This window comes from Bombina bombina, chromosome 4 (assembly GCF_027579735.1).
Source record: "Bombina bombina isolate aBomBom1 chromosome 4, aBomBom1.pri, whole genome shotgun sequence".
NCBI classification, from domain to species: Eukaryota; Metazoa; Chordata; class Amphibia; order Anura; family Bombinatoridae; genus Bombina; species Bombina bombina.
Genome location: NC_069502.1, coordinates 1,124,601,960 through 1,124,625,456, shown reverse-complemented (window position 1 = coordinate 1,124,625,456; position 23,497 = coordinate 1,124,601,960). Strand labels below are relative to the sequence as shown.

The 23,497-nt window shown below is 36.6% G+C and overlaps 1 protein-coding gene across 2 annotated transcripts in view; it reads left to right on the top strand.

The window, feature by feature from the left end:
- The window catches only part of PTPN14 (protein tyrosine phosphatase non-receptor type 14), a 304,902-nt gene that overhangs the window by 95,489 nt on the left and 185,916 nt on the right, over nt 1–23,497 (top strand). For both annotated transcript variants that reach the window (XM_053712491.1, XM_053712492.1), the window contains one exon: nt 21,550–21,719. In XM_053712491.1, the coding sequence (XP_053568466.1) occupies nt 21,550–21,719 (170 nt within the window). The remainder of the gene's footprint in view (nt 1–21,549; nt 21,720–23,497) is intronic.

Sequence of the window (23,497 nt, the reverse complement as noted above, 5' to 3'; positions counted from 1 at the left end):
CATGGGGCAAATTTGCGCGTTCATTTTGGTGAGACTATCGGTTGTTACCACAATACATGTTTAATTTAACTTTGTTATAATAATGACCCTTTGTAACCATAACATTTCAACAAATTTAAATTGTTGATACAATTTTCGTTTCTTTGTGGGACAATTTTGTATTCTATATTTGACCTGCTAGAATGAGAAAGTACTTCATCAGAAATAGATGTGAACATGACACAATCTCAAAGATAAAATGATTTCTAATATTGTTCTCCTCAGGACCTATGGAGAACTATAATGCGCGTATTTGTAGGTGAACTTTGCCTTCTGCAAAGAGGCAAAAAAACTATAACTTGGCAACTGGGCGTAATGCTAAGGGGGACTCTAGGTAATGTGACTAAAACTAGCAAATGTAACCCCCTTTTTTAAGCGCACTGGTGCGCCTTGGAAAATGCAAATGAAGTGATAGGAATAAATAATCGGAGTTGCCCAATTTGCATCAATAAATCAGAGGATTCAGTTGTATGCGGAATTATAGGTGCAATTTTAGGAGAATTGCCTAGTCTTGTTGTCTACAGACCTAAGCGCTGTAACACTGATGTAACTCTTCCTGGGCTGGCCCGTAGAGGAATGATCAGTGCTGCTGCTGGCCTGGACAGGACTGGACCGTTTGTGTGACTGACATGACATGTTAAGGAAGCTATTTGCACTGTTTTTGTTTGTTTTGATTAAAAAAAAAATGCAGCCTCATGCAATTCTGATATTGCGGTTAATTGCAACATGCGAGAAATGTCTTGTAATTTAGAAGATGTTTACTATCCCTTTAACCACTGGGAGACACAGTAATATAACATTAATATAGTGTATAGCAGTATTTTGTTTCCTGGAAGTTTGCAAGATTCAGCATTTCTTGAACCTACACACTGAACAATTCTAGTTAATTCAGAGAGCTGAGCCTACGCAGATTTCATTGTTTTTTTATATATTAGTGAAATGAGCTGTGAAATAGCTGTAAAACAAACAGTAGCTAAGTATATAGTGATCCTGCATTTAGTGTTGTTGTTATTTTAAATCTTAAAGGGAAATACAGCATTTTTGTTTTACACATGTAATATGTTAGAGCAGTTTATTATTTCGCTGTTGCTTGTATATAACTGTGTTTAACCCCTGCAATCTTGCTAATATCAAGTCTGATATTGTCTGCATTAATTTCAAATGATCACAATCCCAAATTATTTTTTCCAATAAAAAGCCTGAGCTTCATTTTTTTTTAACAGATAGCACAACTAAACCATGTTTCTTTCCTAAGATATGGTGAGTCCACGGCTTCATCAATTACTGTTGTAAATATCACTCCTGGCCAGCAGGAGGAGGCAAACTGTTAAGTTTCACTTACCTTCCCACAAACCCCAGTCATTCTCTTTGCCTTTGGTGCAAGGAGGAGTTGAAGTTTTGGTGTCTGAAGAAGTTTGGATTTATTTCACTTCAATCAAGAATTTATTATTTTGAAAGCCAGAGTAGGTTTGCTCTGATCTTTCCTCTCAAGATTGGCTCTAGCGTACTCCACGTTAGTCTCCTCAGTAGGGCAGTGGTGGCTTTTAAGCAGTTAGGAAATTGTTAAATGGGCTTCGCTGCGTTTCCCTAACATATTGCTGCCCTGGTATAGGAAGCCAGAGTAAGTTTACCCTGTTCTTTCTTTTTTCTACAGGTCTCTGTGAGGAGCGGCTTCCTCTTATATTTTGTAAGCTGTCCTCCTGCTGAACGGCCAGACTGCAGGTAAGTGGTTTTTGTCTTCTGGGTATGGGAGACTGTGCACTTTAAAGGACCCTGCAAGATACTAATTTGGGACACAATATATCCTAGTTGGGATATTACTTGGCAGTGGGCAGGCAGTTAATGTGGAGATATGAGAGAGACGACATTACCCCCTTTATTCATGTTGAATGGGTTAATCATGTAAAAGAGGTCAGCAACAATAAGGCAGATAACAGTGAGGCATTTTTGAAGTACTTTTTGGGGCCTTTCTGCCCTGTGAGTGATAGCCAGTTCCTGTAAGGGAACAGGGTCTTTGATTCTATTCCTTACTGTTCATGGTTTCTGAAAAAGAGGGAATTTTTTGTCCTATTGTAGACCTAAAGTGTCTCATCAAGTTGTCTCATCAAGTTGTCTGTGTTTCCATTCTTTCCTTTATCTAGGAGAATCAATTAATGGTGACCTTAAAATTGGATGACGTGTATTTTCAAGTCCCTGAGTTTTTGCCTTTCTGTCAAACTTTTTCAGTTTGTAGCTCTTCCCTTTGGTCTTGCCATGGCTCACAAAGGGGGTCATTTTAGCAGTGATCAGGTGTCAGGGAAATGCTGTGGTGCCCTTCCTGAACAACATATGGATTCAGGCACCATATTTTCAACAAGCTCTTTCATTGTGAAATTATGTTGTCTTTTCTTCATTCCCTTTGATCGGAAGTGTATCTGAAAATGTGTTCCCTTGTTCCAGCCACAGGGGTCGTTTTATAAATGTCAATTTTAGTTTCCCTATCTCTGAAAATATTTTTGCTAGAGATCGGAAAATCATATTGGAGTGGAGAGCGATCTACTTTGCTTGTTGGCTTGGCCTCAGTTGTTTTAACCAGGTTTTCAGGTTCTAGTTGAACCCTTTCGTCTCAGTGGTTTACATTAACCACCTGGGAGGAACCTGGAGTTCCTTTGCCATGATTGTCGTGGATTGTTCGGTGGGCGGACACTCACATTCATTGTTTTTCCACTATTCACATTTCAAGAGTGAATACCGGGAGCGGACTTCTTGGGTAGTCAGATTTTTCATTCCGGTGAATGGGCGCTTCTCCCAGAAGTATTCTCCAAGTTAACCCTCAAATGGGGGTGCTGGAGTTGGTGATGGCAATACACCATGCTTCCAAGTTATGTTTAGGGTCAAGAGATCAGCAGGCTGCTCTGCTAAATTCCCTGGCGGTTTCTTAGGTTTCAATCTGATTGCTCTCCTTCCATGAGTCATTGCTTGTATCAAATGGGAGTGAGCATAGGTATTTTAATAGTCCTGAATAGTCTCGCAGGACCTGGTATTCAGACTTAGGGGAGATGTATTTCTTCCACCTTGGTGGTTGTTTCTGAGGAAGGACCGTCTAATTCAGGGTCCATTCTTTCATCCACTTTTGTTTTCTCTGAAGCTTTATGCTTGGAGATTGAATGCTTAGTTCTGTCTAAGCTTGTTTTTTTTTAATCGGTCTTTGAGAACATGATTTAGGTTCACAAGCCTGTTGCTGCTAACTTTTTACCATAAGGTATGACGTAAGTTTCCCGATTGGTGTGAATCCCAGGACTACTCTTGGAAGTAGGTTTAGGATTCCTAGGAATTTAGTTTTTTCTCTGGGAAGTTCTGGAGGACGGTTTGTCAGTCAGTTCTGTGATGGGTCATATTTCTGTGTTATCCTTTTTTACACAAATGTTTGGCGGATGGGCCAGTTGTGTAATCTTTTTGTCACACCCTGGTTAATATCAAGCCTGTGTTTAAGTCTGTTGTTCCTCTTGGAGTTTTAACCTTGGTTTTAAGGTTTTGCCGCAGGCTCAGTTTGAGCCGTAGCATTCCATAGATTTTAACAATTTTATCTTGGAAGTTTTCTTTTTTTTGCTATATCCTTTTTTTTTTTTTTTTTTTTATTCAATTTTTTTATTGAGTCTGTGCGAAAATAATAAAACTTGTGAAGAATAACATATCCTAAAACAAAAATATATGATAAAGTATAATGTTTCTGCATACATAAAGACAGATTACATTCCCAACATAGGTAACGCTATGCAGAAGACTGGAACCTCTTCCTATTTTTACATATTCTGAATAAGATGAGTTTCCTCACTTAATGCCGAGGCACCTTCAATACTTACTATAGGAAAGGAAAGTGGGAAATGTGAGTGGACCTATAGAAGTAGAGTAGGTTAACAATTCGTCTATCAAATAATATTAGCACTGGAGGGGTCCTTTTTAAAGTTGGATAATATAGTAAGATATGTAGGTATAATGCAACAATCGGTGTATATGTAAACATATGCGATAAACAACAGATAACAACAGATAGCGCCAATTAAATATTTAGAGAACATAGTAGAATATATATGTATGGTGCAATATATAAGACATGGTGACTTAGAATAGGATGGCAATTAATATTTCAAACAATAGTTACAATAGAGGCGCCATTCCTTTGCTAACATAATATGGTATGATATGTAGATACAGTTTAATATTTATGGTGCGGTATGGGTAAGATAAACTGCGTAGTGAATTCTCCCGGATTGGGAGGCTTATTATGGGGGGAGGTGGGAGATGGAATATAAAAAGTAAATAAATAGTGAGTGTGTTTCATATATTGGTGTCTATAAATTCAGTAGTGACAATGGGGATACTGAAAAAAGCCAGTTTTATTTATGAGCAATTACATGCCTCTAAACTCTCAATTATAGATGAGGGCTTGCACCTAGCTAAAATGATGGGAAAGAGGGTTTTGCTGCCTCGGCCGCTGGCAGCCCAACCCCCATATATTAACATCAGTGGTGCTAGCCTAAAGGTTTGATATAGGGATGAAATGAATATAACATCTAAGATAATCATATAAAGATATAATTGAATTTAGATTCCATTAGCTTCCTGGTGGGAACCAATAAAACAGTAAACAATTATAACACAAAGCTGAACCATATAGATAACATTAAATAGGATGGCCCTGTGTTAAAGAGCTAACTATGGGCATGTTAACCTGAGGAGTAATGCACTATGAAGTATAAGATACTAAAAACAAACGATAGTGAGTGCCAAGGCCTGTATATAAGGTAAGAGCCTTTATAAAATATTCCATCTGTAATAGAAAAAAATATGTTGCATTGCCAGTATCACTCACTACACCACAGTGGCGATCATAGCTTTATCAGGATAAAAAGAAGATATAGTGTTGTATATGCTTAGTTCAGGCATAGGGTTGATATGTCATGTCTAGGCATCGGTGAAGCAGTCTCGTATAGCCAGGGCAAGCTATCCATGGTAAAAAACATGCTACATTAACTTCCAGGCTGGGTGAGAGAGGTTACTATGAATGTGAGGTGCCAAGATGAGGATTTCCTAACAAGCTTGGTCAATGTTCATTTTAAGGTCTTCCTGCGCCCATGTTGTTAAGTGTCCATGATATCCCTTGTCTTTTAGTGATATGCCGAAGTGGCTAAGGCAAAATAAGATAGTCTGCAAAAATATATCTGCCCAGACCTCAATTTGCAAGCTATAACCAATGTCAAACTGAGCAGATAATGAGACACCAAGTCACACATATGTAGTGGAGAATATCGCCAAATATATATCTGAAAGCCACAGTGAAAACATTAATGGCTGAGCAATAGAGGTAGTTGTCTTAGCCGACTCCTACTTTGAGTGTGTGTGCTGGAAACTGCAGAAGCCGTGGGTTGCTGGTATGACCCATTTCTTGCACCTCGAATAAGTATCGGTAGGTTAAATGACATATAGCAGTCACGCGCCAGCCTCGCGCCCTAACCAGCCCCTTACCACATTGAAGAGTGTGTGCCATTGATGGGTCTTGTAATCCGCTATGAAGCGCAACTGCTGGAGTGTCTTGTAGTTTAGTAGCGGAGCCCAACTCCTCATTGTCTTCTTGCCCCTCCAGCTCTCTTTCATGATTGTGCAATGAGGAATGTCCTGATGGTAGGGTTAAAGATGGCGGCTGTCTCAGGTCTGTTGTATCCTCAACTTGTTTATCACGCCGGCAGTTAAGGCCGTCTGAACATAAGAGTGAGCCAAGAGAGGTGTAAAAGCCTCAGTCACTGCATTCAATAGAGTGCTGTTGTGGCGATCTAGTTATTCTGTCAGTTGAGATAGAAAAAGTGCGGCCATTTGTTCTTGCGCTCAGTGTTACAGTGGTAGCCAGAAAGCAAAAGTTGTGAGAATCGAGGTGTTTAGCACTATAGAGATCCCCCAGCAGCATTCCAGAGATAACTCTCAATAGGAATTACTTGGCTACAGTCAGAAATAAGTGAAATATGCAGGATGGCCTTGTAAAATTATTATATGTAGGAAGAGCTCCTGATATGTGCGTCTTGTCTCGATGGCCGTTGGCTCCGCCCCCAATTTTTTGCTATATCTTTTGCTCTGAGAGTTTAGATACTCTCGGCTTTGCAGTGTGATTCACTTTCTTATTCGGTTAAGGCGGTTATTTATTCTACGAAATATTGTTTGGGAAATTGTTGTTCCCTCTCGGTGTCCTCATTCTTTTCTCGTGACGAACGTGTGTGCACAATTTGGATGTGGTGCGTGTTCAATATTTTTCTTCCATTTTCGTTTGTTTTCTCGGTAACAGAAAGCTACTGCTACTTCTCTTTTCTCTGGTTGAGAAGTTTAATTAATTTACTTTTTAGACTGCAGACTTCTGAGAGAGTTATAGCTCATTGCACGAGGGCTGTCTCTTTTTCTTGGGTTTTCAAAAATGAAATTTTTGTTTCGGATGAGGCTTTTGGAAGAAAAGGTTATTCAAGCGGTGATGCCTTCTGTTTAGGTCTTCCTGTCTTGTCCCTCCCTATTCATCTGTGTCCTCTAGCTTGGGTTTTGGTTCCCAACAGTTTATGTTTACCTGATAAATTTATTTCCGGATATGGTGAGTCCATGGCCCCCGATCTTTATTTTCAGACTGTTATTTTTTTACTAAACCTCAGGCACCTCTACACCTTTGTGTTACTCCTTTTTCTCCTTTACCTTTGGCCGAATGACTGGGGTTTGTGGGAAGGGAAGTGATGCTTAATATTTTAGCTGTGGTGCACTTTGTCTCCTCCTGCTGGCCAGGAGTTATATTCCCAACAGTAATTGATGAAGCCGTGGACTCACCATATCCGGAAAGAAATACATTTAACAGGTAAGCATACATTTTCTTTTTTCTTTGTTAAATACTTGGTATTGGCATTCATAAATTAAATGAAAATGATAAATGCAGTGATCGTTTTGCAGGTGTAGATATTACCCCAACTGTCCCGATTTTTGCAGGACAGTCCCGATTTAAAAAAAAAATAAAAAAATGGAATTCCTATTGGGTCCACGTAGTCTAACGTGACAAAATTGTACCCAATACCTACTAATGCACAGTAGGAGGGAGTCAGACAGTCATGTTGCTCCAGTAGCCACAAGTTTTTGGTGCACAGCTGCATGTGTGAGTGTAATACTTGTGGGATACTTCCCTATCAGACCAAACTTGGCCAGTAGTCTTCTTATCCTGGCGTCAAGTGGAAGGATAAGGAAATATCCCAGAACAAAAGTGAGTTTAAGAAATGAGGTAAGCAGTACTCACAGTAGACAGGGTAATCCTTCACAGCAATAAGGGTAAGGCAGGGGGTGGTCAGACAAGAAGAGTCTGGCAACAAGTAGAATATCCAGATCTAGATTGTAAGTTCCCACGGGAACAGGGCCCTCAATTCCCCTTGTATTTGTCTGTAAAATTTTGTGTCTTATCGTATTGTTTCTCCACTGTACTGTTATCCTTGTACCCATGGGCAGCGCTGCGGAATCTGTTGGCGCTTTATAAATAAAGAATAATAATAATAATAATAATATCCAGGTATCAACAGAACAGGGTTAATCAGAAGAGTGGTCGGAGTCGAGACAGGCAGAGGTTAGCAACAATAAGGCAATGCAGCAGTTCAGCGGTTCAGGGGTGTGATGAGAGTGAGAGGTGATGTCACCGGATGGGGGCGTGGCTTATAGCCGTTATTGTCTATGTCGCAGTTACTAAATTAGATGTGTTGTGCAAGCTGTATACTTCTATGCTCTGCAATAAAATAGCGTTGTACCTTCTATGCTGTGTCCTGCATCTCATGACAAGGAGTACTTGAGTACTGCAGCTGAGAAACACTGTTGCATGGAGTCCCTCCTATCACATTGTGCTAGGAGACTTCTTGTGTTGCTTCAGCCAGCCTAGTGAAATCAGGTGGTGGCTAAAAATGTTTATATAAGCCTGCCTGAGCCTTGTAAATTATAGGGTTTACTTATTAATCTCCCTATAAGAAGCTTATTATATGAAGTGCAAATACATAAAGAAGTCCAGTCTTGACAGTTAAAGGGACAATCTACTTTAAAATGTTTGTGATTATCTTGTATTTAAGCCTCTGCAGACTGCCCCCTTACTTCAGTTCTTTTGAAAGACTTGCATTTTAGTCAATCAGTGCTGTTTTATAAATAACTCCACATAAGTGAGCACAATGGTATCTATATGGCACACATGAACTAATACTGTCTAGCTGTGAACAACTGTCAAAATGCACTGAGATGAGAGGCGGCCTTCAAGGGCTTAGAAATTGGTATATGAGCCTAACTAGGTTTAGCTTTCAACAAAGAATACCAAGATAGCAAAGCAAATTTGATGATAAAAGTAAATTGGAAAGTTGTTGAAAATGACATGCTCTAGCTGAATCATAAACATTTAATTTCTTTCATGTAATTAGCAAGAGTCCATGAGCTAGTGACATATGGGATATACATTCCTACCAGGAGGGGCAAAGTTTCCCAAACCTCAAAATGCCTATAAATACACCCCTCACCACACCCACAAATCAGTTTTACAAACTTTGCCTCCTGTGGAGGTGGTGAAGTAAGTTTGTGCTAGATTCTACGTTGATATGCGCTCCGCAGCAGGTTGGAGCCCGGTTTTCCTCTCAGCGTGCAGTGAATGTCAGAGGGATGTGAAGAGAGTATTGCCTATTTGAATTCAATGATCTCCTTCTACGGGGTCCATTTCATAGGTTCTCTGTTATCGGTCGTAGAGATTCATCTCTTACCTCCCTTTTCAGATCGACGATATACTCTTATATATACCATTACCTCTACTGATTCTCGTTTCAGTACTGGTTTGGCTTTCTACTACATGTAGATGAGTGTCCTGGGGTAAGTAAGTCTTATTTTCTGTGACACTCTAAGCTATGGTTGGGCACTTTTATATAAAGTTCTAAATATATGTGTTTAAACATTTATTTGCCTTGATTCAGGATGTTCAACGTTCCTTATTTTCAGACAGTCGGTTTCATATTTGGGATAATGCATATGAATAATTCAATTTTTTCTTACCTTAAAATTTGACTTTTTTTCCTGTGGGCTGTTAGGCTCGCGGGGGCTGAAAATGCTTCATTTTATTGCGTCATTCTTGGCGCGGACTTTCTTGGCGCAAAAAAATTTCTTGTCATTTCCGGCGTCATACGTGTCGCCGAAAGTTGCGTCATTTTTTTTACGTTTTTGCGCCAAAAAATGTCGGCGTTACTGGATGTGGCGCCATTTTTGGCGCCAAAAGCATTTAGGCGCCAAATAATGTGGGTGGCTTTTTTGGCGCTAAAAAATTTGAGCGTCATTGTTGTCTCCACAGTATTTAAGTCTCATTATTTATTGCTTCTGGTTGCTAGAAGCTTGTTCATTGGCATTTTTTTCCCATTCCTGAAACTGTTTTTTAAGGATTTTGATAAATTTTGCTTTATATGTTGTTTTTTCTATTACATATTGCAAGATGTCTCAGATGGACTCTTAACTGAGTTTCAGTTCTACCAAAGCTAAGTTCATTTATTTTAAATGTTATAAATGTTTATCTTTAGCTATGGTTTGTAATAAGTTATTATGTTATACTTTTACATGCGGCATCCATTAGTATTTATGCTTTATATATTTTCTTTTCTTACAAGAAATATTTAGAAGACTTATAAGAAATATTTTTCTGATTCTATGTTAAAGGCTTTGTCTGACTTCGTGCCTTCTAATAAAATTTTTAGGTCTTTTTCACTTCTTTTTTAATTATTGAAGTTTCAAATGACCAACATCATACTGATTTATCCTTCTCTGATGATGTTTTTTTTTCTCTTTCAGAAATTTTCTTCATCAGATATTGACACTAACAAATCTACTTTTTTATTATTTTTCTATTATTAAAGTACATTTGTTCTTTGTTGAAAAGGTGTTGATTATTTTGGATATTAAGGTAACTAGTTCTTTAAGACTAGCTGACATTATTTCTGCCTATTTATTTCTTCTGTGTTTTCAGAGGTTTTCTTTCCAATTCCCTATACTAGGGAATGGAATAGGCTGAGAATTTTCTTTTATTCCTTCTTCAAAGGTTTTAAACTATATTCTTTGCCAGCAGTTAAACTCAATTTGGAGGGTTCTCCAATTTATTGGGGCTATCTCTATTTCTACTAATTATGCTATTGTTTCTATAGCAAAATAGTATTTATTTTCCTTTAGATAGTTGTATCTTATTTATGGAAAATTATTTAGTTTCAGGTACTTTTCTTGGTCCTGTGATTTATTTGGATATTGCAATTGCTTCATTTTCTCTGTTTACTTTAAGATCAAGTATCAGATTATGATTTATTTTAGCATTGTTAAAGGGACAACATTTACTAGACTAGGTGCTGTTGCATTTGTCTTGTTGTTTTGCATTTATTGACTATGCCAGTCCACTGTATTGGCTGGTCCTTTAAACTGGACTATCATGCTAATAATTTCATTTGTGTCTTCATTTTATTGAATATTTTCGCAAATGAGGGTTAATCTATGTCTTTAGCTTTTTTAGCTAGAAGAATTTTGTGATTTAAAAAAAAATAAAAATAAATCCATATTTCTTTTGTTCTAAGATAATCAATTATTTGTTTTATAATTGGATTCAATTCTTAACTGTTACTCTGGGCTTCAAGGTTGAGTTCTAAGAATAAAACTTTAACTTATACTGGTTTGGTTGTTCTTATTAAGGAACGAATTCCTGAGTTCTTTCCCAAGTAACATGTCTATATTTGGAGTTCGAAATCGGCTCCCTAATTTTGCGATGTACGTGCCGTATTCCAGCTTGGCTGGTAAGGGGCAGGTTAAGGCTTCTTTGAAATTTATTTTGTCCAAATTTCTTTGATTTTATTCCAGTAAGGCTAACACTTTCTTTAACTGTGTTTCTGTCCTATATATTTTGGGTACTGTTGAAGCATGGCTGGGCACCCATGGGGTTCAAGTGCTGCTCAGACCTGGAATCTTCTGGGGTATTTCTTCCAGTTCCTTTTGAGGAACCGGGTTTTGGAGTTTTATTCAAACTATTTTGCCTTTTTATGGTCATTGATAGCATTATTTGTTTTCATTAGATACAATAAATGCATATTTTCATTTTTCTGTTTTCATTCAGATTATTTTCTGAGTATGCGGAATCTCATATGATTCACTTACTCTTCAGGACATAGTTAGAGGATCTTCTTTTCAAAAGCTCTTGATTCCTCACACAAGGGTCACCTTTTTTAGGTTTCCAGATAGTTTGTGTCACTGTCCTTGTCTCTATCAGACAAGGGATAATGTTATTGGGTTCCGTCTATCGGTACCTTTAGTCTCTATTATTTCCTTCAGTTGCTATATATGCATAGAAGTTTTAGGTCTTATGGCCACAGCATTGGATTCAATTCCCTTTGCTCATTTTCACTAGAAAGAACCTTTCCAGTCTTTTATAAGTGTTGTTTCTTCAAGAACATGGTTGGAGGATCAATTTACCAAAAAGTTTGTTTGATTCCTCAGACAAGGGTAACCTTTTTAGGTTTCCTGATAGATTCAGTGTTCTTGATTCTGTCTATGACGGACAAGAGGCGTCTGAAATTGGTTTCAGCTTATCGAGACCTTCAGTCTCAATCTTTCCCTTCGGTAGCCTTATGCATGGAAATTCTAGGTCTTATGACTGCTGCATTGGACGCGATCCCCTTTTCTCGTTTTCACATGCGACCTCTTCAGCTCTGTATGCTAAACCAGTGGTGCAGGGATTATACAAAGATATCTCAATTAATATCTTTAAAACCGATTGTTCAACACTCTCTGACGTAGTGGACAGACCACCATCGTTTAGTTCAGGGGGCTTCTTTTGTTCTTCCAACCTAGACTGTGATCTCAACGGATGCAAGTCTGACAGGTTGGGGAGCTGTATGGGGGTTTCTGACAGCACAAGGGGTTTGGGAATCTCAGGAGGCAAGATTACCAATCAACATTTTTGGAACTCCGTGCAATTTTCAGAGCTCTTCAGTCGTGGCCTCTTCTAAAGAGAGAGTCGTTCATTTGTTTCTAGACGGACTATGTCACAACCGTGGCATATGTCAATCATCAAGGAGGAACTCACAGTCCTCTGGCTATGAAAGGAGTCTCTCGAATACTTGTATGCGCGGAATCCAGCTCCTGTCTAATTTCTGCGGTTCATATCCCAGGTATAGACAATTGGGAAGCGGATTATCTCAGTCGCCAAACGCTACATCCGGGCAAATGGTTTCTTCACCCAGAGGTATTTCTTCAGATTGTTCAAATATGGGGACTTCCAGAAATAGATCTGATGGCTTCTCATCTAAACAAGAAGCTTCCCAGGTATCTGTCCAGATCCAGGGATCCTCAGGCGGAAGCAGTGGATGCATTTTCACTTCCTTGGAAGTATCATCATGCTTATATCTTTCCGCCTATAGTTCTTTTTCCAAGATTCTAAAGGAACGTTAGTTTATTCTGCTGGTAGCTCCAGCATGGCCTCACAGGTTTTGGTATGCGGATCTTGTCCGGATGGCCACTTGCCAACCGTGGACTCTTCCGTTAAGACCAGACCTTCTATCGCAAGGTCCTTTTTTCCATTAGATTCTCAAATCCTTAAATTTGAAGGTATGGAGATTGAACGCTTGATTCTCAGTCATAGAGGTTTCTCTGACTAATTAATACTATGTTACAGGCTCGTAAAACTGTATCTAGGAAGATATATTATCCAGTCTGGAAGATTTACATTTCTTGGTGTTTTTCTCATCATTTTTCTTGGCATTCTTTTAGAATTCCTAGAATTTTACAGTTTCTTCAGGATGGTTTGGATAAAGGTTTGTCTGCAAGTTCCTTGAAAGGTCAAATCTCTGCTCTTTCTGTTCTTTTTCACAGAAAGATTGCTAGTCTTCCTGATATTCATTGTTTTGTACAAGCTTTAGCTCGTAGAAAACCTATTATTAAGTCAATTTCTCCTCCTTGGAGTTTGAATTTGGTTCTGGGGGCTCTTCAAGCTCCTCCGTTTGAACCTATGCATTCGCTGGACATTAAATTACTTTCTTGGAAAGTTTTGTTTCTTTTGGCCATCTCTTCTGCTAGAAGAGTTTCTGAATTATCGGCTCTTTCTTGTGAGTCTCCTTTTCTGATTTTTCATCAGGATAAGGCGGTGTTGCGAACTTCTTTTAAATTTTTACCTAAGGTTGTGAATTCTAACAACATTAGTAGAGAAATTGTGGTTCCTTCATTGTGTCCTAATCCTAAGAATTCTAAGGAAAAGTCGTTGCGTTCTTTGGATGTAGTTAGAGCTTTGAAATATTATGTTGAAGCTACTAAGGATTTCCGAAAGACTTCTAGTCTATTTGTTATCTTTTCCGGTTCTAGGAAAGGTCAGAAGGCTTCTGCCATTTCTTTGGCATCTTGGTCAAATCTTTGTTTCATCATGCCTATGTCGAGTCGGGTAAAACTCCGCCTCAAAGGATTATAGCTCATTCTACTAGGTCAGTTTCTACTTCCTGGGCGTATAGGAATGAAGCTTCAGTTGATCAGATTTGCAAAGCAGCCACTTGGTCTTCTTTGCATACTTTTAATAAATTCTACCATTTTGATGTGTTTTCTTCTTCTGAAGCAGTTTTTGGTAGAAAAGTACTTCAGGCAGCTGTTTCAGTTTGATTCTTCTGCTTATAATTTCAGTTTTTTTCATTATAAGATTTAAACTTTATTTTGGGTGTGGATTTTTTTCAGCGGAATTGGCTGTCTTTATTTTATCCCTCCCTCTCTAGTGACTCTTGAGTGGAAGATCCACATCTTGGGTAGTTATTATCCCATACGTCACTAGCTCATGGACTCTTGCTAATTACATGAAAGAAAACATAATTTATGTAAGAACTTACCTGATAAATTCATTTCTTTCATATTAGCAAGAGTCCATGAGGCCCACCCTTTTTTGTGGTGGTTATGATTTTTTTGTATAAAGCACAATTATTCCAATTCCTTATTTTTTATGCTTTCACACTTTTTTCTTATCACCCCACTTCTTGGCTATACGTTAAACTGATTTATGGGTGTGGTGAGGGGTGTATTTATAGGCATTTTGAGGTTTGGGAAACTTTGCCCCTCCTGGTAGGAATGTATATCCCATACGTCACTAGCTCATGGACTCTTGCTAATATGAAAGAAATGAATTTATCAGGTAAGTTCTTACATAAATTATGTTTTTGACCTGACTGTCCCTTTAATGTTGATGACTGGTGGTGCTAGTGTGTAGTGAAGGTTCAGTAGTATGATGATGTTATGTGAAGTTTCTGTTCTTCATGCTTAGTAATTACATTCGTTTTCACATATTAGATACTACCTTTCAGAAGAACTCTAGCTACTGTGCTTGAGAGAGAGTTAAAGGGACATGAAACACAAAATTGTTCTTAAGTGATTCAGACAGAGCATTTTAAAAAAAAGTTTCCAATTTACTTTTATTATCAAATTTGCTTCATTCCCATTGTATTATATGTTGAAGAGATACTCCTTCCTAGATGGCTAGAAGGAACAGTTGTGCTATGGTCACAGTGGTGAACAGGGGTAGTCTGCATCTCTTGACCTTCCACTTGACCTTCCAGAAAAATAGGGAAGTTATAGTGCAGACAGACTGTTAAAGCAGGTGGTTATTTAAGTAACAGTGTAGCTTCCTTAGGCTGCAGCAGCTGCCCAGTGAGGTCTTAAAATTTGTGTCCAAGCTCCAACTGCCCTTTAAATTTGTGGCCAGGCTCTTTTTGCCTGTTAATATTTTTTTTATCCTATAGAGGATGAGAATTGCTGAAGTAAGATTAAATGCTGTGTATTTTTCATACTTGAAAATTTTCACATTTCTCACATTCCTGTTTCTATCTCACTATCTTTGCCGTTAATTTAGCTGTTTCATCAAAAACAAGAACAGTATATGGAATGTTAGATAAGGTGTTCAATTCATATCTTTCCTGGCAAAGATAATTTTCATCTTATTGAACTTATTGTCAGATAGTTCTTGTGAAGCAAATATAATATTACAAAAAAATTGTATTAGGGATGGGCGAATGTGTTTATATTCGAATTTGAATGTTAGAACGAATGTTATTGTAGAAATTCAATTTACATAATCGAATGTTGATATGAACAAATATTTTAAAAAATTCTATAATCAAATGTTATTTACAGTTTTCGAATGTCACTTTTTAAATTTGAATGTTCATAATTAGATTGAATGTCCACATTCGAAAATTTCAAATGTAACATTCTATTTAACAAATACTATTCAGAAGTTCAATAGTTCATGTGGATGAGAATTTAGTAAATTGATACATAATAGATACTAATATATCAAGTTGAATGTTTCTATTTCGAATATTTCATAATTTGAATATTACATTTAAAGAAAGTATTAGAAATAGTATTACATTAAAAGAATGTTAGAATGTTGTACAAACATTTGAAATTCGAAACAAACGAATGTGTTAAAATTTGTTTAATTTTTCCAATGTTGCGAAACATTCGCCCAGCCCTAATTTGTATGTGTTTTTTTTTTTTTTTAATTTGCACACAATTATTTTAGATTCTTTGCCCATATTAGAGGCTGATGATGCACTCAGACAGATTGTACAAACAGGCTGTGGTTTTGTGTCTCGTAAAGCTAAAACCTTGGGTAACCTTCTGTCTCCTTCTATGCTGCCTAAAATAAAAAAGGAAAATTGGCTTTCATTAAAGCCTGGTTTTCACAAGTGTAACAGCAGCAGGTGCAAGTCATGTGCACATGCCCTGTTTGGAACGGAGTTTAAATCCCAAGTGACAGGTAAAATTTATCAGATTGAACAATATTGCACTTGTAATTTCACATATGTTATTTATTTGCTCACCTGTAGGGGGTGCTATAAGCAATACGTAGGACTCTCTACACGGCCCTTGAAAGACAGATTCTTAGAGCACCTTAGATCCATTGAGGATCCTCACTCGACAACTCCAGTGTCACTACATTTTAAGAGTAAACATAACTCTGATATTTCCTTATTGGCATTTCAATGCATCCAATTTATTCCCAGACACCCACGAGGTGGTAATAGAGAAGAAATTCTCAAGAAAAGGGAAGTTTTTTGGATTTTCCAATTGGAAACTGTAGTGCCAAAAGGATTAAATTCAGAATGGGATATAAAATGATTTGTTAAATAGAATAATAAATAAAAATATATTGCTTTTTGATATTTTATATATACATCTTTTTACATTTGTGAATATAAAATATAAAATAAGGATATTTTGAATGCTGGCATATATATTTTTGCTTTTATCTTGTTGTTAAACAATGTTTACACTAAGCACATTTCCTACTCTATGACCATACCTCTATAATGAGCAGAACACAGGTGTTGTATAATTCTGCTAAAAGGTTTCTTAATTTGATGGTTGTGAGATATTAGGGTGTTGCTTTACAGGTGTATTTAAATCTAGCTACTTAGTTATTTTTCACCAGGTTGTCATTGATAAAGTTGATTCAGTATATCTATACGAAACATGTTTGACATATAGCCTGTATTTACATGTCAAATAAAGACAGTTTATGTTTTTACCGGATCGTCTGGCTGCTGTTTTTGGATATTGTACAACTGCTGTCACATGCCTATTGAGCCTTTGGGAGAGTTGGAGACCGGGTGCCTTCCTGTATCTGTTGGTTGTTACATTAAAAGAATGTTAGAATGTTGTACAAACATTTGAAATTCGAAACAAACAAATATGTTAAAATTTGTTTAATTTTTCCAATGTTGCGAAACATTCGCCCAGCCCTAATTTGTATGTGTTTTTTTTTTTTTTTTAATTTGCACACAGTTATTTTAAAAAAAATTTCTTAGTATTATATGTCTAATAAAACTTGTCATTGCATTTAATCTTAAACCTTTTTTAGTAAATTTCTATAGAAAGTAATGTTTATGTATACATGAAAAGAATGATACAGTATATCACATCCCAACATCAACAAAGTGACATTGAACATGTTTTTTTTTTTTTTTTTTTTACAAAACTACGTGTGCCCATATTGATTTTCTTCATATTAGCTACATATACTACACCATATAAAAATTGTCTTTTGGATTCATGGGCAACAAGATTGTTTTCCAAGGTTTCAAAATGCATTTCAGAAGTCCTCCACCATTTAGGCTGGTGAAAGGGAGGACCTTTTGGGCTGTGGTTTAGAATATTGTAGATATGAAATATGGGCTGGACATGCTTCTTTGTGTTTCTCATCTGACTTTCCATCACGATAAGGCAATTTTTAGAATCCAACTTATTTTTTTGGTTAAAAAAAATTAACCTCTTCTTCTTTTTTAGGGCCTTCATATTTTAAGTGGAAGCAACTAAGGACATTGTCAAGTCTGATTCTCCATTTCTAACATTTCTTTAGCCAGCTGGGTTTCTCAAGTAATACTCCAATTAGCTGGTTCTTTAAAGGGACAGTATACACCAATTTTCATATAACTGCATGTAATAGACACTACTATAAAGAATAATATGCACAGATACTGATATAAAAATCCAGTATAAAACTTTTTAAAAACCTACTTAGAAGCTTCCAGTTTAGCTCTGTTTAAAAGGTTACTGGAACACCCACTGCAACTGGAAAATATCAGACCCTCCCCCTTCCTTTGCATATGAAAAGACGGTTTACACAAACAGAAGCAAGCTGGGGTAGGTATATGTCGGTATTCTCCTAAAATTTGGAGCTTGGTTAGGAGTCTGAAAATCAGAGCAATGTTATTTAAAAATAAGCAAAACTATACATTTAAAAAAAAAATGTATAGGCTATATACAGTAAATGGATCATATACAAAACATTTATGCAAAGAAAAATCTAGTATATAATGTCCCTTTAAGATCCAGATTAATTTCACTCGTTTTGTAGCTTCTTAGGTTTGTTTTTATGAAACTTTAGTGGAACAATTATACAAGGCATCCATGTAGTATTTTCTTTGACACTTTAACTAATTCCTACAAATGTAATGTGTTTGTATCAGCTAAAAAGTTATTGGTAGAAAGGTATTTAAAACTGTGCTTCATCTCCTTTCCTTCATTTGGTGCACCTTATGCACAGAACACCAGTGCTGATTAGGTTCTAACAAGAGAAAAATATCTGTACTTAAAGGGATAGTTAACACTAAAAATCTTATTGTTTAAAATGATAGATAATCCCTTTATTTACCATTCTCCAGTTTTACATAACAATCACTGTTATAGAAATATACTTTTACCTCTGTAATTACCTTATATCTAAGCCTCTGCAGACGGCCTCCTTATCTCAGATCTTTTGACAGACTTGCATTTCAGGCAATTAGTGCTGACTCTTAAATAACTCCACGTGCTTGAGCACAATGTTGTTTATATGAATCACGTGAACTAACGCCCTCTAGCTGTGAAAAAAAACTGTCAAATGCATTTAGATAAGAGGTGGCCTTCAAGGGCTTAGAAGTTAGCATATTAGCCTACCTAGGTTTAGCTTTCAACTAAGAATACCAAAAAAACAAAGCAAATTTGATGATAAAAGTAAAATTAGAGTTGTTTAAAATTACATGCCCTATCTGAATCATGAAAGTTACATTTGGACTTTACTTACCCTTTAAAGATAAAAATGTTTATTTTCACTGGAAGTAGAACCATTCAAGGGTAGTTCATAACTTGTCCTATAATAGGAAGAAAACACATATCCATTAAATATATATTTTTTTTTCGACATAATCCCACTTCAGATGAGCACAGTCCTGCAACTAATGTTGCATCTATTTTATACATTATTAACAAAATGTTCTTGACTGTCTAGCCACTCATGAACAGCCACCATCTCTTTATCATCATTAGCAAAACTTGTTCCTTGCAAGTGTTTCAGGCAATAGTTATTGGGGTCTGCTGAACATTGCAGATGATCCAGCAATTAAAATCCAGCTCCAGCATTTTTAGCTATGGCAACAAAGGATTTCACATGAGCATTATTTTGGTGGAATAGCATTTTGTGGCTCTACTTACCACATATCTTCTCTTCAATCTTTAATCTTTCAATCAAGTTGATGTTGTATTCACCTGGTTTGGTTTCTCCACAATGCTGGAAGGGAGTAATTAAAATTATGTTTGTATTCCAAAACACAGATACCATAAACTTGCCAACACAGGGGGAAGAAAGCCACAGTGCATCCACTGATTGTAATTGTCTCAGGATTGAGGAGATGTATCTATAACTCATCCATAGTGATAAATTGCCCTTCGAAATGACCAGGATTCGTTTGAATTGAATTAACATCTGCTAAAATTGACTTATTTTGCCATATGACACTCCGATGGACTCTGTGAGCTCTTGTGCTTATTAATTTTTTTGTCACCAATCACTGTGTCCTGCATGAATTTTCTCCACAGTTTCTTCAATGGTAACTGTTCTTGGACAACCAAAGTGAGGAAAATCCTCCCATCCTAAACCCTCAACACCATTTTTTAACTGTGTGGTAATATGGAGCAGTGTCTCCTAATGTACCAACCATGGCCTAGAGTGCAAATATTGTTAGCGCTATTGAGAGCTAACACCGTTCAAGTTAAATTAATAGCACTCATTTTCTTGCACTCATTATACAATTGTTGAAAGTAAAATGGTTGTGCTTGAACAAAAGCCTCAGGCTTATGCGCAACACATAACTCACAACTATTAATTGAAAGTATAGAGCGCACTAAAGAGAGGTTGGCCATGCTAAACATTCTCTGGTAGTTCTGTTTTACAATTTATTTATAATACCAGATTTTGGTGTATTCTGAGCACGGGCTTCGATATTCATAGCGCACCCTGTGCTATCAATAGTGCTCCACTTGTAATCTAGACCTATATCTTTATGGATTTCTATTAACGTTAATTTTTTACAAATATTTGATAATTTCATGATATTTACCTTTTGTTGTAAGTACCACTGCCGACATAAATATTTGCCCTAAGTTCCCCAACTGCAACACAAAAGCATTGTTAGATTATTATTGACAAATGAGAGGCAATCATGCATATCTCAGAATCTGACATATTGGTATCAAACACATATAGTTCTTTACATTTTGTTTCACTTACACCAGAAAAAAGATATGATGTAGCAAGTAATATTTATGTTACCACATTTCTGCATCTAATTTGATGACATACACAGCTCGGGGTCATTTCACTGAGGCATACTTTAGCATAGATCACTTGACCATGCACATTACACAAGTGCATATTTTCCTTGTGATATTTCACTGTGGCCCAATATATGGCACATGTCCCTGTGATAAATTTTCCCAAGTTATCACTTTCCCTTTCTTTCTCAACTCCAGTCAAATGTCTATAATTGGTCATATCCTAAGAATTTCCCTACCTAAGTACATGTGAGTTGGTCACAGTGAGTAAGAAGCTGACCAGGAAAAACAGTCCAGCCTGTTATATTGGTGCTTGAGGGTAGAAATGAGAAAAAAAGATTTCTGACATAAGTAGAGGGCAACTCACTGAGACTCATTGCTAATGCTTCAGGAACCATCAAGGGTAAACACTTACCTCAGGTTGCTAAAATAACCTGTAAATAACAAAAGGTTAATGTTAGGCACTTGCAGTTTGTCATCTGCACAGAACAATACTTAGCAATATAATTTCACTGCAGCAGTGTATACCAAGACCTTCCCAATTAGGGTAAGGATCTATTGATCTATGTTGTATGAATGAATTCCCTGCTTGACACAAATCCATTTCTCCAAACTGGATAGGCTTAGCTATGCATGAATTAACTCAAGCAAGAAAGGGAGGCTTATAATATGTGGCACCCACCCACTCAGACCCTCTTCAGTAGTCTTAAATCCATATACAAACCAGTTCTAATATGATTCTAGAGTGTGATTAAACTGACTTCTTGATAAGAATAAATCTAGTGTTTGGCCCTACATCACAACTCTTACACTCACCTTCTTAAAGGGATATTAAACACTAAATAAATGCTAGATAGAATGATGCATTTAAGGAAAAGATTAGTCTGAGAAGAACATGTAGATGAGTTTTTAAAAATGTAATTAGATGTTTAAATATTGACAAAATAAGTAACGTTTTAGTGTCAATAAAACAATGGGAGCTGCCATGTTTTAACTGAGGACACCATCTCTCCTGTGGTCAATTAGGGACAGTTATAAATAGGTCACTAATGACTGTGTGGAATATAACAGTGTTCTGCACTTCCATTTCTAACAGGAAATGAGAAGCTGAAAAGGGCACAAAATAAATAATGAAAGTATATTGCAAGTTTTTTATATATATATAATTTATCATTTTATATTGCCATCTCAAAGTGTTTGATGTCCCTTTTTAATAATTCTCCTGGCTTTTATTTATTATATATTTTTTTAATAATTTTGTGTAATATATTATAAGAAAGTATAATTTGTAAAAAAAAAAAAAAATAGTATGAAGGGGTAACAGCTGATAAAAACCAAACAAATTCTGTGTTTTTGTAGACACGCTACTTTGGACTTTGGTTTCTTGGGAAAGCACAGCAGCCACGATGGGTGGATCTAGAAAAATCTCTGAAGAAGCAATTGGACAAATTTGCCTCTGAGTCTTTACTATACTTTGGTGTGATGCACTTTGTACCATGCTTGGCTCCTCAGATGCAACCTGCTACCAGGTATGTGGAATTATAACTGTATATGTTTGTAATAAGCCCCTTAACACAGGATTTCACAAATCCCAAGTCCCAGGAAGCCACATCTACTCCAGACTTCAGAAGCATGACCCTGCTACATTGATTGCATTATCATTGAATATAGTACAGGAGTTAATTATCATAAAAAAAACTTACCAGCTTGGAGGAAAATCACACAAAATCTTTTTTTTGTTTTTGGGGGGGGGGGGGGTGAGCATTATATTGTAATGTATATGTCTGTCCATCACATACGGAACCTGCATAGTGTGATAAACAGCTGTCAAGATAAAATTTGCCTTTCTAAATTTCTTTGAGGGACCTCGTAGTACTGCTGAGATTTCCTAGATAATCTTGCAAGAGAGCGGAAAACTTTAGATAATCAGGCCCTATTTTTGCTTTCAAAGCATTTATTTTGTTTACCAATCTTCATTGTTTTATACAGATCTTTACTGCTAACATTTAATTTGAATGTGTGTGTGTGTGTATATGTGTATGTATGTGTGTATATATATATATATATATTCTGAAGAAGGGAACTGTGTGTTCCCAAAACGTCAATAAATTTACTTTTTGCTTGAAAAATCCTGTGATGTTACTGTTTTTGTTTGGATATTTTCTATCAAGTTGAATATATATATATATATGTGTGTGTGTGTGTATGCACTGATTAAAATGTGTTTTATGTTTTATGCCCCTATAATGGCCATTTAAAGCATTTTAAAGCCCTTCCTAAATGTAAAAAACAAAAGCAGTACAAATTATTGGGACACATTATCACATTACTTATGCTTATCTTCAGCACTTTGTCACAACCACTTTTTGATCCTTTTTGTTAACGGCATTCCAATTATTTGGACCATTTTTACTTTTTTCCAAAAGCTGGGCTTCAAAAATGCTTTTCTTGACAACAATACAATTTGAAAAAGCAGGAATCTAAGCTTAAGAGCCTGCCCATTATAGGTTCAGCACCCTGGATAGCGCTTGCTGATTGGTGACTACATTTAGCCACCAATCAACAAGCACTACCCAGGCGCTGAACCAAAAATGGTCCGGCTCCTAAACTTACTTTCCTGCTTTTCAAATAAAGATACCAAGAGAACAGCGAAAAAATGATAATAGGAGTAAATTAGAAAGTTTCTTAAAATTGCCGCTCTATCTAAAAAATTGGGTTTCACATCCCTTTAACAACACATAGAACTAGCCTTTGAAGTATGTGTATAGGGATTCTGCAATACCATGGAGAGTTTAATTGGAATATCAAAAAAATAAATTCCAGCGACAACTTTTCTTATTTTTCCAAATAACCTAAACTGGTAAAAGCACGACAAACTGTAAGGCTTTGCTTCACTAATAGGGCGATTTCTAAGAAGAATGGAATGTACAGGGTGGCATGTGACTTTCTGGGTGTGATCTGTCATGTCAATTAACAGCTGGGTGGTGCATGAAAAGGAAATCGTGTACACTGGTTTATGAAAAAAGTGAAGGTGTTTTGATCATATGTCTGTGATGAGCTGATTGCCTCTGTGTGTTTTTTTTATGGGGGGGGGTGTAAAGCTTTCTATTTTATTAAAGGGATATGAAACCCAATTTTTTTCTTTCATGGTTCAGATAGAGCATGCAATTTTAAGCAACTTTCTATTTTACTCCTATTATCAATTTTTCTTAGTTTTCTTGGAATTTTTATTTTAAAAAGCAGGAATGTAAGCTTACGAATCGGCCCATTTTTAGTTCAGACCCTGGATAGCGTTTGCTGATTGGTG